This window comes from Quercus suber, unplaced genomic scaffold, assembly GCF_002906115.3.
Source record: "Quercus suber isolate HL8 unplaced genomic scaffold, Cork oak 2.0 scaffold_569, whole genome shotgun sequence".
Classification (NCBI taxonomy): domain Eukaryota; kingdom Viridiplantae; phylum Streptophyta; class Magnoliopsida; order Fagales; family Fagaceae; genus Quercus; species Quercus suber.
The window spans coordinates 319,394-337,283 of record NW_027070014.1 but is presented as its reverse complement, the minus strand read 5'-3'; the positions used below and the strand labels follow the sequence as shown (position 1 = coordinate 337,283).

General features: G+C 34.2%; 2 protein-coding genes and 1 pseudogene across 2 annotated transcripts; all 3 read right to left on the bottom strand.

Moving 5' to 3' along the window:
• Nucleotides 1-2,928: 2,928 nt before the first annotated feature.
• LOC111990546 (alanine--glyoxylate aminotransferase 2 homolog 1, mitochondrial) lies at nucleotides 2,929-9,612 on the bottom strand. The gene is made up of 9 exons (XM_024022334.2): nucleotides 9,057-9,612; nucleotides 6,349-6,579; nucleotides 5,922-6,092; nucleotides 5,199-5,342; nucleotides 4,880-5,059; nucleotides 4,492-4,717; nucleotides 3,839-3,952; nucleotides 3,632-3,718; nucleotides 2,929-3,402 (listed from the first exon to the last, which is right to left on the bottom strand). Exons 1-9 carry the CDS (start codon nucleotides 9,309-9,311, stop codon nucleotides 3,359-3,361), a joined length of 1,452 nt encoding a protein of 483 aa, XP_023878102.2. The 5' UTR covers nucleotides 9,312-9,612; the 3' UTR covers nucleotides 2,929-3,358.
• Nucleotides 9,613-13,394: 3,782 nt separating this feature from the next.
• LOC111990540 (glutathione hydrolase 1-like) lies at nucleotides 13,395-14,438 on the bottom strand (annotated as a pseudogene).
• Nucleotides 14,439-14,515: 77 nt separating this feature from the next.
• Nucleotides 14,516-17,552, bottom strand: LOC111990549 (pentatricopeptide repeat-containing protein At2g22070). Its single transcript, XM_024022337.2, has one exon. It carries the CDS (start codon nucleotides 17,356-17,358, stop codon nucleotides 15,001-15,003), a length of 2,358 nt encoding a protein of 785 aa, XP_023878105.2. The 5' UTR covers nucleotides 17,359-17,552; the 3' UTR covers nucleotides 14,516-15,000.
• Nucleotides 17,553-17,890: the final 338 nt, after the last annotated feature.

Below are 17,890 nucleotides of genomic sequence, written 5' to 3'. Positions count from 1 at the left end.
AGTCAAAGAGAAAAAGAGAGAGAAGTTAGTTTAGTAAGGCTGCGTTTGAATCGGGTGAAAAGCATTTCCGGAAATTAATTTCCGTTGACCAATGGTCAAGGGTGAAAATCATTTCAGCTTCCATTTTCACTTCAAATACAATTTTTCGGAAAAGAGAAACAGAGCACGAAGAGAGAGAGAGAGAGAGAGAGAGAGAGAAACGGAGAGCCCAGATCGAAACGGAGAGCCCAGCTCGCCGGTGAACCCATCTTCACGATCGCCACGACCCACCGATGTTCGAACCAGAGCCGGCGACCCACGAACCCAAAGCCCAAACCGTTCGACCCAGACGTTCGATCCATCGCCTTCGACCTTCGACCGACGACCCAGACCTTCGACGACCCAAACCTTCGACCTAGATGTCGTCGTCGACCCATCGCCGAGACCCAGACCCAGACCCATCTCAGTTTTGTTTTTTAAACTCGCCGGAATCAATTTGTTGCTATTGTTGTTGTTGTTGTGTTGCCGGAATCAATTTTTTTTGTTGTTGTTGTTGTTGCTGTTGTTGTTGTTGTTGTGTTACCGGAATCAATTTTTTTTTGTTGTTGTTGTTGTTGTTGTTGTGTTGTTGTGGTGGCCGGAATCAATTTTTTGTTGTTGTTGTTGTGTTGTTGTTGTCGAAAAATAGCATTTTCCTAAAGGAACCAAACACATGAAATTATTTTCCATAACAATTTTCATAATACAACCAAACATTTAAAAATATTTTCCTTTTTCGGAAAATAGCATTTCCGGAAAATAGGTATTTTCCGGAAAATATTTTACGGGAACCAAACGAACCCTAAAATGAAATACCTTGAGGGAGGGAGCACTGGAGCAGCCGAGTAGGAAGGCCTGATGGCTGAGGCAGTGACGAGCGATCTTCGATGAGGGCAGTGGCGAGCAATAAGCAACGACAATGAGGGGCGAGCGAGCCAAGCGACGACGACGATCTGGACTGGACCGATCTCCAACGACAAGCGAGCTGTGAGCGACATGACCGATCTGATCTCCGTGACTCTGTCTGTTGGCAGTTGGCTTGAGCTTGAGGCGTTGCTTGCTCTTTGCTTTAGGCCTTTTGGGATTTCTAATTTAGAAGTGATTTTTGATTTGATTTGCTCTGCAGCTCTGTATTGGTTTTTTTTTTTTTTTTTGGTTGATGAGAATCCGTGGGTTTGCTACCTCTATAATTTGTTGGGCTTGTCGAGTTGCTATGGGCTTGCCGTGGGCTTGGCTCTGTTACAATTTTGTTTTGTTTTTTTTTTGTTTCCAGATTTTAGTTCAATTTTTTTTTTTTTTGGGCTATCTTCTTCTTCTTCTTCTTTTTTTTTTTTTTTTTTTTTGCTTGAAAGTAGAACAAATATATTTATTTTATTTTATTTTATTTTATAATTTGAGGGTGTTTCTAATTTTGTAATTGAGGGTGTTCCTAATACAGAGCAAATATAAAAAATTTTGTAATTTTTTTTTTAGGTCAGGGTGTTCCTAGGAACACCCTGAGTTGCACATGGCGTCGTCATTGTTTAATAATAAATAAGAATAGTTAAAAATAAGATAAATATGATATTTTGATTGTAATATAATAGAGTTTTTAATTCACTTTAAATGACAAAAAATCATATAAAAAATTGGGGAAAAAATGATAATGACATGGCTACTGATGTGGCATAACTAAAGCATAGTAACAACAAATACTACGCTTTAACTTTTAGATATATATAGATTAACCAACCTAAGTACATTGGACATGTACGAGCAAAAATTAAGAACTCAGATTACAATGATCAACTAGAATAGGGAAGGACAAAAAAGGACATGATGGCAAGACCAAGCTCCATTCAAGGAGTGTATGGAAGAAAAATGACTTTAAATCGAGGATAGGCTATTCACAATCCTCGAATCATTTAGCATTCCATTCTTGTCATAAACACCAAAACAAACAATGCTGCACAAACCTTCAGAACAATGACATTCGACAACATACCATGGACCACAACTCATATACTATAGAACAATGAAGAAGAAGATGATCCACCAATTCCCCACACATTTTGCACATATAGCACCAATTTAACACTACGATATGCCTATTTTGAAGATTATATGTAGTTAAAATCTTACCTTAAGTGGCAGTCCAAGAAAAGTAAGCTACTCTAGACCAAACATTTGATTGCCACACCATTTTCTTAAACCCAAATTTTTTGCAATTTCAATGTTGTGTACCGCTATGTATTAAATATAATATTTGAAAATCTTACCATTAAATTATATGTTATTTTTGTTATTAACATACCAAATTTTGTATTTAATTGAATGTTATTTAGCATCTAATTCATTAATTCTAGATTCTCGAAAAAAAAAAAAAATTCAGTAATTCTTGTTTCGTATTAATCGAATGTTATTTACTATCTAATTCATTAATTCTTATTTTGTGTATAATTTTAAAATAGAAAAAAACTACATATTTAAACCTATTTCTAGATTAGATAGTTATTGATTCTAATCCTCTTGGCATTTTGCATGCATAATGCGTTATTCATGAATGATATAAGGAGACAAGATAATCTAATATAATATAACAATGGGCCAGCCCAAAAAATTTATCTATTAGAAATATTATTGAATGATAGAATCACCATTCTCAATAAATTTTCCGTCCACTGTTGGTCCATTATCCAAATGCATGGCCATCCTAAGCCTCTTCCACTAATTATTTGTGCTCAGATTTTGTCTTTAGAATATTAATTGGATCGTTTGAACCTATAGAGTACATTTAGAATATGTACTCTATAGGTTCAAACGATTTACATTTAACGATTTCAAAAAACAGAGATTAGGATTCTCTCCTTTTGATGAATTACAAGAACCTGATAATGGCAGCCAGAATAACAATTAAATAGGAAGAGAGGGTTGCCCAGTAAATCCATTCTGCATCTTCTTTCTTTATTTTTTTGTAATAAAATAATGACCTGCCACAAGAATGGCTTACACACGCTAGAAAGTGTGGCATCCTGCATAATTTTCATGGAGAAGTTCCTTCTAAATGGTTGCTCTCTCTAGACACCATTCTCCAGCAGCACCATTGTTCCTTCAATGGTAAGCCCAGCCTCCCTTTACCTATACTCCATATGCATGTTTTCTAGCAATTCAAGTTCCCCAGGGTAATAGGGGTCAAGGCCTAGAGGGTTGAAGGTGCAGACTTTGTAAGACAACATATAGATCCAACATAAAACAAGCTACTTTTTCCTAAGCATGGGCTCAAATATCTAAAAATTCACTTGATTTTATTGAAAATAAGTTTTTGTAGAGTACATAAGCATCTCATGTCATGGATGTATCCTCACAACTTTGTTATTGCATAGTCCAAGGCATCAACCAGAAAATCTGCACATACACAAACATGTATTAGTGTTACCACATATTGTTCTTGGGGAAAAAAAACATTTGGTTAAGACAGCCAAATTGTTGTAAATTGGACTTTCTTTCTCAGGGCAGAATCTTTTTTCTTATTGTTATAAGATGAACGCTCATTCTGATCAACGGGGGATGATTATTCAAGTCAATAGACATAAATCGTCACAACTGTATGAGACAAAAAAAAAAAAAAAAGTACCTGCATCGTCCCTGTTAAAACACATTGGTGGTTTTATTCTAAAAACATTTCCATGCAGTCCCCCTTTCCCAACAAGAATACCAAGCTCTGTGATCAGGAATCATTACATGATTAGCATACCAAATGGAATTTAAATGAAAAAAGAAGTAAAATGTAAGTATAAGATTTTTTCAATTAATTTTTGGATAGGGAGGTGTGTCCTGATACCTCTAAGTTTCTCAAATAGAACCGCAGTTTCAGCCTTGGCAGGTGTCTTCTCGTTCCTGTCAGTCACAAGTTCTATACCAACCATTAAGCCTCTGCCCCTCACATCTCCAATGACTGAAACAAAATATAAAAATGGAAGATGAGAACCCTTTACATAAAAAACCAGTTTAACGATATTGAATTGGAAAGAAAACCCATATAGATAACACATCGGCTACTGCTAAAAACTGATTCTAACAGATACAGGGAAGTACAGACTGAGGCCCATGACATCAAGTAAAACTTGATAAAACTCTGTTTAAGTTTAAATGCAAGCTCCTGCCTGAAGACTAAAATCCTCATGCAATTTTCATTAGCATGATGCATGAAGACAAATATTAAATTAACAGTGACTTTCTTAAGGTTTGCATTCATTGATTAATGGGAATACTATATTACGTATATGGGTTTTTATTACTAAGGAAAGGAAGTCCACTAGTGCATAGAAACCTAACAATTGGTTCACAGGATTCACATTTCAATGTAATTTGGAGACTTAGAAGAAGTGCTCTAAAAGGGCAAGGCCAATATTATATATTAAATTACAATAGATACCCGTATACAGACAAAAGTGTGATGATTTTTCTACAAATGTTAAATTCAAGAGTAATTACTTTCATGTGTTTGCTGAAGAGCTCTCAAACGCTTGAGCAAATGAGAACCAACATCAGCGCAATGAGCTTGACGCTTCTCCTGGTCAATAACTCTCAGCACTGCTAGCCCCCCAGCCGAACATACAGGATTTCCTCCAAAAGTATTAAATTGAATTTTCTGGGTCAATACACTTGCAATCTCTGGGGTTGTCACAACTGCTCCCAATGGTAAACCATTGCCAATACCCTGATAGATATTAATTGTGAAATTTAATGAAAATGGTTGCATAAGATTATAAAACAAAAACTGATTAACTGAAATTGTAAGTTATTTAAAGAAAAAAGCTATTGACACTTGCAACACTAACATGATTTACATGTCTTACTAAAATAGATTATGGGTAATGACCTTTGCCATGGTAACTATATCAGGAATGACGCCCTGTGTTTCAAAGCCCCAGTAATTGCTTCCTGTTCGACCAAAGCCAGTTTGCACTTCATCTGCAATGCAGAGACCACCAGCCTTGCGTACAATGTCATAAACCAGTTTCAAGTATCCAGGCGCCAATTCAACTGCTCCTCCAGCTCCCTACAGTAAGTGAAAAGTACAACCAGTTAGAAAATTTTCAGTGTCCTTAACAAGGTGGTTGTAACACCAACAATTTCAGACCTTACTATAGATGCCAAAAAAGAAAAAAATGAAGAAAAAGAAAAGAAGAGAAGATAACCTGAATTGTTTCAGCTATAAATCCTGCAACTTTTCCTGAAGTACCGAAATCAATGTGATCTTGCAAATCTTTGGCATAACGATTGGCATCGGAACCAAAAACTCCACGGTATGGATCTGGATTTACAACATGATGAATTTCACCCTGCAAAATGTTGCAGTAATTTTGAGCAGATAGATCAGAATAATTGGCATATTTTGACAAATGTCTTTTAGACACGTGTACATGATGAATTTCACATACTAAGTTTCACTGTGACAGTGACAATTAGTATAGTTATAACTATAGACTCGAAAACAACAGAGCTTCAGTGAGTTTTTCTACATGTTTGTGGTTAATGTGCAAAAGAATTGGGAAAAGACATTGCCATTATTACTCTCAGCAAGTGTTTGATAACAATAGATTACTGGCTTTGTATTTCCTACAATAAACTTGTTGTGAGTTTGTGAATGTTTCATCAATACCAGAACATATTTAAAATAAAGATATGGAATAGAACACTCATAGCTAATTGTCCATTGTTCAATTCAACCTAATCTTATTGAAATTCATAGAGAAAATATACCAATTGTTTAGGTCAAAAAGAAAGATTTGCTGCAGCCATGAGTCAAACAGAGGTACATTACCTGAGATTTACATGCAACTAATAAGCAGCCTACCCTCAGGCAATTAAAATGATATGATCCTGCCTGCATTCTGTGAAGCTATGTTACTTAAACAAACCTGTGGTATTGGGTACTTCCACGTGTTCAGAGCAGTCAGTCCAAGGGTACCAGAGCTTCCCCCATGATATGCATTCCTCAATGAAATCATACCAAGATTACCCGTGTATAGACGAGCCATCATCATTGCTAATTCATTTGCTTCTGACCCCGAATTTACAAAATATACAACCTGCATTTTGAGAATTTTCAACTTACATTCCACACAATCTAATCCAGAAGACACTACAGTCCATAAACTAAACATACCAATCACAAGGTTAGAATATCAAAGTATCTAAATGTTCTTCAGCCAAAAAAGAAAAAAAGAAAAAGGGATCTAAATGTTCAATTACAATGGAAAAGGAAATGAGAGACTGAATGACACAATAAAAGGTAGGCATAACCACGTAAGAGAGAAACAAATAAAACATCAATTATAAAAGAACCTTAAGGTTTCCAGGCATTTTTGAAGCTAATGCCTCAGCAAAATCAGCTATTGCATGGTGTAGGTATATGGTTGTAGCATGCTGCAGAAGCTTGCTCTGCTCCGTGATAGCATTTAAAATTTCAGGATGGCAATGCCCACAAGATACAGTAACTATCCCAGCAAAAGCATCAAGATAACGCCTCCCATTTTCATCAAACAAATATTGCATCTTCCCTTCAACAATATTAAGCTGTTCACAAAATTTAAAGTTAGAAACGTATATCAATTAATAATTAAATCTTGCAAGATTTGGATGTTAACCATCAAATACACCAATTTTATCAGGTTTAGGAGGTATTCTTCAATAACTTGACAGTGCTAATTTTGCATCCATATATTAGCTAGGTCTGACAGTGGACGCTAAATGACAATCAGGAGAGGGCTATGGTAAAAAAAAAAAACGTAGTACAAATAGAAGAAGAATGTTATTTTGGCTGAGAGACTAAAAAACAGGTTACTAGTTATGAAAGTAAGATCTGATGGTAGTATGATACTACCACAGGCAATAAATTGTACAGGAACATGGACTTGATTGCTTCTGCAAACCATTATTTACTGCATAAGGAGAAGTGATCAAGGATATGCGAGAGATTGAATCATGTTTGGACATATTGCTTTTCCTAGTTTAGGACCAAGAATTGAAGTTACTCAAAGAATTGAACTAGTGATCTCTAGTTCATGAGGCATGGTCTCCAACCAATTGTATTACAAAATATTATAATTTGCATGCACTTCAAAAAATACATACCTTAAAGAAGAAAGATTAGAGTGTGACTTTTTAAGGATAAAAATACTATTTTGGTCCCTAAACTTTACTAAAATTTTGTTTTTTTCAATAAATTATTGAAAAGTTCATATTTCGTAAAAAATATATTTTTTCACCTCTAAATTATTGAAAAAGTTCTTTTTCATCTCTATTTTTTCTATAAACTATTAAAAAAACTCTTCACCAAGTTTAAGGATGAAAAAGGAATTTTTTAAAGTTTAGAGACAAAATTTTTTTTTTGGTAATGTTTAAGGATCAAAATAGTATTTTACCCATTTTTCTAATAAATAGGATCCATGTTTTTAATACAAAAGGCAAATATTGGTTGACACTTTTTTGTTATGTAATTGGTGGAACCTCATCAACGTCAACATAATAAATAAATGTGTAAATCATTTTCTATGATTGATAACTCAACAATTTCTAAACCTTATTTAGTGAATTTTGTAGTATTCATAGCATCATCTTTTTTTTTTTTTTCTTCTTCTTCTTCTTCTTCTTCTTTATTTTATTTATTTTATTTTATTTTTATTATTAAATTTATTTATAAACTGATTTTGACTATATAAGAGCACTCATAGCAAAACATTAAAAAAATATAATTTTTAACAACTCAAAAAGCCACTTTATCTATTTTAAACAACTCACTTTATAATACATCAAACATTAAAGGTTCTGTTTTAACATATAACACATTAAAATAATATATCTTACACAATAAACACTACAAAAAACAAAAAGGAGAAAAAAGAACGATAGCAATGTCCGTGATATCTTTGACAGCTTACTGTAACTAAGAGTTAAAAATTTATAAGTATGGCAACTTTGATGCTGGGGGTATTTTTAGCGTGTTGATGATAAACTAGTTTTTAAGTTATGTTGAGTTTTGACTACATTCTAAAACAATCTATAAACCATCCGCATCCGCATATACTTTTGTTAAAATGACTTATATTTAATAATTCCTGTGACACGTGCCGTGCATGATTTTATTATTCACCCGGCATGACTCATGAGTTGCCAAACCATTTTAGAGGATTTTTTTTTTTTTTAATTAAAGGATAAACATTTTTCAACATTTTCACACTAAAATTCCTTCATACAAATTCTTAACTCTCTAAAATTCTCTAATCTTTTAGTTAAATAATTTTAAATTTAAAAATAAAACGGGTCAAAAGAATAATTTATTATTTTTTTTCAATTTCCTAAGTTTTAGATTTTTAAACTTCTATCAACTCTCACTATATCCTAAAAATTAGGACATTTCTTACTAAACCGAAAATAAAAAATAAAAAACAGCCTCAACTCATTTTCATTTTTCAACATACCTCACTAACGAAAAATAACTTCAATTAAAAATAGTATCATAAATATAAATAATAAATTTTATTTTAAATTAAAAAAGAAAGTCTTAAAATTTAAGATTTTTTCCCCTACAGTTATCACTTAAGGCAATTTGAAATTTTTTTTTTTAAATTATAATAGATATAAATTATTAAAAAATAAAAGAGCATCTCAGAAATTTATGAACCAAAATAACTATAAAATATATATATATATATATATAAACTATTTTCAGAAACTTTTATGAAAAAAATAAATAACAATTTTTTTAACAGCTTTTCTATTAACTATAGAAGCAGCGGTTTTCAGTTAGCTAATTGATAAAGGCTCTTAAAACCGATTGGTTTCTTGATTGATAAAAAACATGAGCAACGCTACTATCTCCAAAAAAAAAAAAACTATAGAAGCGGTATTAAACTTTCCAAATATTGGCATCTGTATATAACAAGATTTAAGATAAGGTAGAAGAGAATCAAAGAAAATTAAACAAAAGAATCCGATCCAACACTCATGTTATTTTAAGGCTTTAAAAAAAAAAATGAAAAAGAAATACTTACAGGTTTCTGATAGTAGTGGAAGAGGGAAGGGCCGAGAAATTTCTTTCTCTTCTGGAAGACTTCGTCGGCGCGTGGGCCATTGTACGGCCTCGGCGCGTGATCGAATGGAGGCAATTGAGGCAAACGATCATCGGCATCGGCTGAAGAAGAAGAAGGAGCTGTAGAGAAGAAGAGAGGAAGGGTATTCTGGTAATTACCTAACTTTGCTTTTGCTTCTCCAAGTGATTTCTTCAGTATTTGCCTCTGTAAGGCCATCGCTACGCTGATTTGTAATTCACAGAGATTGATTCTTTTTGGTTGTGGAAATGGAATTGGAGGGTTTAGTAAGAGATTATTGGTACATTAATATATATATATATATATGTATATATAGAGCTTTGATTATGAGGATAGAGTATAGAGATGTGTGGTGGATTTAGCGTTTAATGTTATACTATATAGAGTTTGTTTGTTTGGTTTGGTTTGGGATTGGAAATTTAGAAAGAAAGCATGGAACAACAAGGAGAGAGTGAGGTGAGTAAGCTTATTAGCTGACTCAGCTTTGCATAAAAGAAAAGGAAAAGATTGACATGATGACGCTACTTTCTAGTTTTCAATGCCTGTCAGTCAGACTATAAATATTAAAATAAGAAAAATGCTAGGGAGACCTAAAGTCATGTAAGGCTTGTGTACAGTTACTGGATACGTCACGTGATATGTGTTTAAGAATAAATATATGTCCAAAATTTAATATGTTTAGTGAAAATTTTCACTGAACACAAACCAAACCAGATCCACGTAATTTTTGTTATAATTTATAGTGTTGTGAGTTGTCATGAAAGATTGTGAACAATAGAGGTCAAATGATGAGTTTATACTTCAACCCCACACTTCATCATGTTGCAAGTTAGAGAAAAATTTGTAAAATTTGATGTGTTCCTAACTTTATTCTTAAAATAGCTCTCGCCCTCCCATTCTTTTCCACAAAATTTGTCATAAATAAATTGATTTTATTGATAGGTGATTGTAGTTTAGAGCTTTTGTTAATTGATTAATTTTATAAAATGGGTGTTATTAAAATATTTGCTAATTGATTTTTTTTAAATACCATTTTTATAATAAATATAAGATGTTGTCAAAAAAATTAATTTTATTATTTAATAAAAAATTTCATATAACAATTTTTAAACCAGTGCTTATATTTTAATAAAATTGAATTTAGCTTATGTCTAGTAACCGGTTGCTATTGAACATGTTAGAGCATCCGCATCAGATGTGGCAAAAATTATGCCATTTTGCCATACTAAAACCCTACTTTATTATTTTACCACATTATTTTACAACATTCCATTTATCAGATGTTTTATACTACAATTCTATATATTAAAATAATATTTCTTACACATTAAAATAATATAAACAACCTAATAAAATAATATATCTCACCCAATAAATAACCACAACAACCACACACTGCTGCCACCGCCGCCGCCGCCGCCGCCGTGGCAGCCACAATCCATCGGAACAAATCAGAACAACAAGAACAACAACAACAGCAACAACAACAACAAAATAGCAGAAACCCATGGGAACTCCCTGATCATAAAAAAAAAAAAAAAAAAAACAGAAAAACCATTGCTGGAGAGAAATCGGCGTCGGCGTGGAAGTGATCGTCGGCATCGGCGTCGGCGTCGGCGTGGAAGAGCAGTGATGAGGATTGGGGTGAGAGAGAGAGGAGAGGATTGAGGTGAGAGAGGTGAGAATGACAGAGAGAGAAGAGAGAATGACGGAGAGAGAAGAGAGACAAGAATAAAAAAAGAAAAAAAAATTTTGCCACACGCATCCGTACCGTGGCAAATTTGTCACGGTACTGTTTAATGTTGCAAAAAATATGGGATATGGCACATCTGATAAATGAGGTCAAATGATGTTTGGTGTGCCAAATGTGCCAAATATTTAACATTTGGCACATATGGCACAGTTGATAAAGATGCTCTTAAGATGCTTACAATAACAAAAATGAACATGTGTCTCTATCGCATTGTATCCACGCATCCGGTGGCACTGAACACCAAACACAATCTTCTCCAATAAAATTAATGGATGCTTTTACATTTCTAGCTGTCATTCACCGTACGAAGACAAAAGGGTTAGGACTTAGGAGAATATTTTGTGGCCCCTAGGTACCTGCTACTACTAGTCTACTAGGTATACTAATAAGCAATATTGATAGGGTAATTTTAATAAAGAAAAATACTAACAAATGTATTGATTAATAATTTATTTAAAATTTTTTTTATAAAAAATAAAAAAAAATTTAATATTTTGATAATTTTTTTTCATTTTTCATAAAAGTAGTATTAAATTTTTTTTAAAATGAATTATTAATCAGTGCTCTAAAAGTATTCGTTAGCACATTTCATATATAAAATACTGTACTTTTGTCATAATTATTTTGAAAAATCCTAATGAGTGCCTTTAGGGCACTAGTTATTAATTCATTTAAAGAAAGTTTTTATGGAAAATGAAAAAAAAGTAATTAATATTTTGATAATTTTTTTTATTTTTCATAAAGGTGATATCAAAATTTTTCTAAAATGAATTATTAACTAGCGTGTGAATAGGTGTAGTCTTGTGGCATTAATTGTGTCTTTTTTTTTTTTTTTTTGAGACCTTAGAATTTTGATAACGTTATTAGTAGTGCCATCAAAAGTAGTAAGGTTTTAAAATTAGGAATACGATAATAGGTGATTCAATTGCAATCCAAATTCACCAGATACCACCGTATTGAAAAAATAGTAAAAGCAAATAAATAATTCTTTAACTTAATGTTGTGCGACTCTATAAAAAAAAATGTTCAATTTCAATAAAAAAAAAAAAGATTTGAGAGAAACTCTGCAGTTCCAGTTCCAGCAAAGAACATGCCTTCCCCACAAGCACCTACCAGTACCACAGATTGCATTGCACTTGCTCATCCTGTAGAAAGAATAGAAGAAAGGTCACATCATTTGTTGCTCACGAATATATTCCATAAGCTATGCACTTATGCATAATATAAAGAATAACAACTTCCACTTGCTCATCCTACAGACAAGTTAAGCATGTTTTTTGTCTCAACTTTATTTCAAATAATCTTAAAATAAGCTAGCTTTTAATTTTTTTTTTGTCTCATATTATGCAAATAATTCCCAAATGAACACTAAAAAACATTCCCTAAAATTAAATTATCTGCCTAATATTGTACTGTATGGGTGTATTCTGCTCTAATATTCTGTTGTTTGTTCTGAAGGTCTCAACAAGCAATAGGAAAGTCTTGGCCATTAGGCAATTAATCTGGGCGTTTGAAAATGGTACCAGTCCTAACTTGATTGGAGAACACTTCTAAAGCATACCTTTAAGACTATGACGGGATTGAGAAATCATCCATTTTATTATTTAAGAGTATTCCCCTACTTGGTGAAAGTATTAGTGAACCAAAATATGCCATTTACAGTAGCATTCCAGGCTACAGCAATTCACTCACGATCTATAATACACAGATGACCGGTGCCGTGTTTCATCTGTTAGAAAACAGCATCTAGTATAATTAATTGGGTTATAAATCGTGAATATATACGATAGGTCATCTACAACCAAAAATGATAGACACGAAGAGGTAAGGGCAAGTAACAGTTCTAGTTAAGCATCAACTTCTGCCCATATTGCAGTCTTTTTTTAATAGAATTTTCATGCAATTTTCAATTACTCAACTGAATGAGAAGTGACCATTTGAAAAAACAAACTCTACCAATTTGAATCTTGAGGCAAAAACATTTCTAATTAAGAAACACTGAATGTCTGATTAGAATAAATTGCATGCACAGTGTAAAGATTCTTATGCTTTATAAATCATCTTGATACTCGTCCTCTAAATTTACCACATCACCACACTAATGTATGCATGCTTAGATGTACACTTTCATCACCAGTTGAATTGTGAAACAAATAAAGCAGACCACAAATTTTGATGATTAATTCAATGTCTGAGGACCATCAACGGGGAAATAAAATAAACCAGAGAAACTTCAATATTTGACACATAACTGTTGCTTTTACAGATTAGACACTTAAATTTTTTTCATTCAAGAACCAAAAAGGGAACTAATTAAGACCTCAGCTTTGGCACTAACATGACACAACATGATTGGACTCCGTTAAATTACGTGCAAGATTTTGAGACAACATAAAGGTAAGTTTCTCAAATAATCAATATAATATAACTTAATATAAAATTTTTTGGATATTATTTATCTTTAAAATCTTATGGTTGGCTATGAATTATTTCTCTTTAAAATCTTATAGACGTACCAAGTCTCTATCAATGAAGCAGCTTATCTACCGCCGTAATGACTGAAATCAAATATCATATTATTTTTTAAATTCTTTAGCGAACATAGGAGAGAGCATATCAGATAGAACTTTTAACACATCAACAAAGTCAGGATCACCAAGACTCATCCTCACAGCAAACACATGATTCAAAGCTTCAATTGCTCGGTGGAACCCACGAGAGCCAGAAACACCTAAAAGAATTGTATCATAAGAAAGAGTGTTTAGCATCTGTGGCAGTGGACAAAGAAAGCTGGGTCAATACACAAAAAAAATAAAAAAAATAAAAAATAAAAAATAAAAAATAAAAAGAAGAAATTACCACCAAAGCAGATCAGAGATATACTCTCAAGTATTATTGGGGGGGCCCTGAAGGAGGAGGCACAGCAACCAATTTAAGCCCTAAAATGTTAGCAGATATTGGTTCTGTTAATTTAACTTTATATCTTTGCAAATCCTTCATTGTCAGTAACCCTCCAACCTTATGAACATATCTAATTAAATATAAGCCAATTGAGCCATTATACAAGGTGACTGGACCAAATTTTGAAACTTTCCCTAGTGTATGTGCTGGTTTTGCACTGCAGCAGGTTTTGCCTGGCTGCAAAAGACTTCCATTTAAAGTAAATATATCTCGGAGGCCCTTATCTGCTAAGATCCCTGATTCTGTTTTGACCATCTGCATGTGGAGATATGGTGATATCTTAAACCCCAACTGAGCGAGACACTCAGCTGGCCATCAAGCCTCTTCCAAGGGAGCCTTCCATGTTGTTTCCAAGCTTTGAAAAGGCCTGCAATTTCCCCTGAAAGTGCTATGGAGAGGGCACCTTCTGCTTTCAGAGTAGCATTGCGGGCATACATATTCTGATAATGAATAACCATGCAAGAGAATGATTTCAAGAATAGTTTACATGGAACATACAGTTCAACAAGCAATATGAGGTTCATAATTACAAAAAGTATTCAAACTTGGGTCTTCCAGGTGAAGAATTTTATCTAGCCAAATGCTTGTAGAAGCTTCTGACCAAGTAAACATTGCCAATTATTTGGCAAATAAGAGCTTTGGAACCAAATCATACAACTCAATCGCTCCACAACATTATACATAAATGAGGTAGAAAAAATAAAAATATATTGATTTTTATTTTTTGATAAGTTAGAATTTTAATCAAAAGTGCCAATTGTAATGTAACCCTTGTAAGGAAGTATAAAAAGTAAGAAACCCCAAAAGATTCTTTTGGTACAACTTACAATATTGTGCTTAAATAGGAACTGTATGCACTCAAATTCAAAAACCAATCCAAAGAGGATTTGAGTAAAGTGATTTGGACTACCTCAGAATCTTTCAAGGGGGCAGTTTTTCTCATATCAAAGGCTTGTGCCTTCCCAATTGCTAACCTCAGAAGCATAAAGGTTTTTCCACCGATGCCACTTGATGCTGGGCTTACGACCCCAAACAAAGAGCAGCAGCCACTGATGCATCAATAGAATGATCTCCTTCACGAAGAACTTCATCCCTATTCTGGAACATTGACAATCATCAGTGGCAACAGCACCATGATAACAGGAAATTTTTCTTAAAATCCCACTCCTGTTCCTACCAATAATCCTGACATGAGCAGGAACCATCCTTGAAATGGTGAAAACGAGTGGAGTCTCTCACAATAATTTCTCTGCCCACAAGCTTGGAGATAAATTTTATGGCAGAGTGGCAGTCATTACAAACTCTAAGGTTCTTCATGATTCTCAATGTAGTGTTCTCTGGGGTACTTATTAGCCCAAATGCTATAGCAAGTTTTTCACTGTGATGTCTAAGGATCTGCTCTTTCACCTCTGGTTCAAGGTCATGCAATATTGATTCTGTATCTGGAATGAAACCCCTTTTTTTAATCTCCTTCCAGATCTTTTCCATCATATTGTATATGGCATCTTTCTGTGGGTGAAGACCATCTTCGACCCCAAAGACATGGACTTTGTTTTGTATCTGAAGCCAACTGAATCCTTGATCTTTCTTCACTCCTCTATCCTTCATTGACTTTCTAATTTTAGCTGCATCTTCCCATCTACGACAAGCTGAATATAAATTAGCAAGGGCTGAATAAGCCCCACTGTTATCAGGCTCAATAAGAAGCAATCTTTCTGCTGCAATTTTTGCCAACTCCAAATTTTTATGAACCTTACAAGAAGATAAAAGTGAACCCCAAGAAATGACATCTGGTTCAATAGGCATACTTCTAATAAAATCATGTGCTTCTTGTAGCAATCCAGCACGCCCAAAAAGGTCAATCATGCATGCATAATGGCTTAAGGTGGGTTCAATTTTGTGTATATCTTGCATCAAATTATAATATCTCCGACCCTGTTCCACCAATCCCACATGTGTACAGGCAGATAGCACACCAACATAAGTTATATGGTCAGGCTTCATACCATATGCCAGCATCTGCTCAAAAAGCTCAATGGCTTCTTCTCCATGGCCATGTTGAGCCAAAGCTATAATCATGGAAGTCCAAGAGACAGTATCTCTGTTCTGCTGTACTAAATTGAATACCTGCTGTGCATTGTTAAGGCTTCCAGATTTGGCATACATGGTGATTAGAGCATTGCTCACAGAAACTGATAATACTTCCCATGTTCTTATGGCACTTGCATGAATTTGTTTGCCATGATACAAAGATGCCAAACTTGAACTGACACTTAACATGGCTGCTAGTGTGTGGCTATTTGGCTTGGGGCCTTTTGTAATCATTGATCTGAAGAGCTTCAAAGCATCATTATTCAAGCCATTTTGCACATAACCTACAATCATGGCCGTCCATGCAACCACATCACGGTCTCTTAGTGAGTCAAATATCTTTCTAGCTGGGTTCATATTCCCAAGCTTGACGTAGCCATCCAATAATGATGTAAAAGCTATAATATCAAGATCTGAAGACCCACTTTGCTCTACAATCTTCCGTGCAATTTCAACCCCACCAGACTTGGCGTACATTGAAATCAGAGCATTCCCCACTGCCCCAGACGTACCAAACTCAGTTCTAATGATATAGCCATGGATTTGTTCCCCAGGATCTAACTTCTCAAGATTGGCACAAGCTGACAAAGCACTTGCCAATGTGAACTTATCGGGCCTTAATGAAGAATTCTTCAACAAGTTTGAGAAAATTTCCAGCGCTTCAAGATCAAAACCATGCTGATTACAACCTGCAATCATTGAATTCCACGAAACTATATCTCGTACTTCCATTTGTTCGAATTGGGCAAGAGCAAGGTCAACCCGGCCAGACTTCATATGTAATGAAATCATAACATTCCAACTTGACGTGTTCTTCATTCTCATCATATCGAAAACAACTTTTGCCGTTACTGGATCGCCACATTTCACATACATGTTTAACAAGGAATTCACCACAGGGATACAACTGCTGAGCCCAAGTTTAACTACAAATGAGTGAACCTCCCGACCAATATCCAAAGCTTCAACGGCAGCACATGAAGCAAGAACGTTAGTAATTGTGTACTGTGTTAGTGCAACTCTACTTCCAACCATCTCTAAAAACATCTGAATCGCATTTTCAAAACGACCCATCTGATTATACCCCACTATCATCGTAGTCCATGAAACGGAGTCGCGGTCAGGAATTTCCTCAAACACGCGGTGTGCCTTATCGAACCTACCCTGTTTCGCATATGCTGATAGTATTGTATTCCAAGAGAATATAGTCCTCACATTCATTTCATCAAACACGCGATGAGCATCAGAAACAAACCCACTTTTTGCATAGAAAGTCATGAGATTATTCATCAGAAACACGCCGAGGTGAAGCCCGGCTTTGATTATTCGAGCATGAATCAATTTTCCTGCTAATGGGTCTTTGGATTTAAGGCTTGTTTGGAGGAGACAAGCATAGAAATCTGAAGAAGAAGTAGGAAAGGGTGGTTTTGGGGCCTCCATTATAGACTTACTATAAAGTGGAGCTTTAAACCCAATAGTCTTTGGGTTTTGGAATTTCGAATTACTAATAAATTGGCGGGAAATTGAGATAGGAATCAACTTAAAAAGCCGTTAGAACCAGGACATTTTAGCAACGGTCAATTAAATTGAGAAATGAGAAGTAAACAGTGGCTAGTGGAATAAAAAGGAGTGGGAACTTGGGAACAGCAAAACTACTACAGGGTTGGCCTACATGTGTAGTTTATTTTGTTTTAAATGTTTTTTTTTTTGGTTTAAAATGTTTTTGTTTTTTGTTTTTATAATTAATAAAGAGGGAGACAAGGATTTAAATCTAGGGGTACCATAAATGCATAATACTAGATTCTACTTCAATAAATCTTGTGTTCTCAAAGCATAATACATTCAGTTTTTTTTTTATCATTTGCTGAACTAAGACATTCAGTTATCAGATGCAAACAAGACGTGACCATGAAAAATTTGATTTCTACAAAATTGAGTTTCAAAAAAGTGGTAGATTGCTAAATATTTCGTA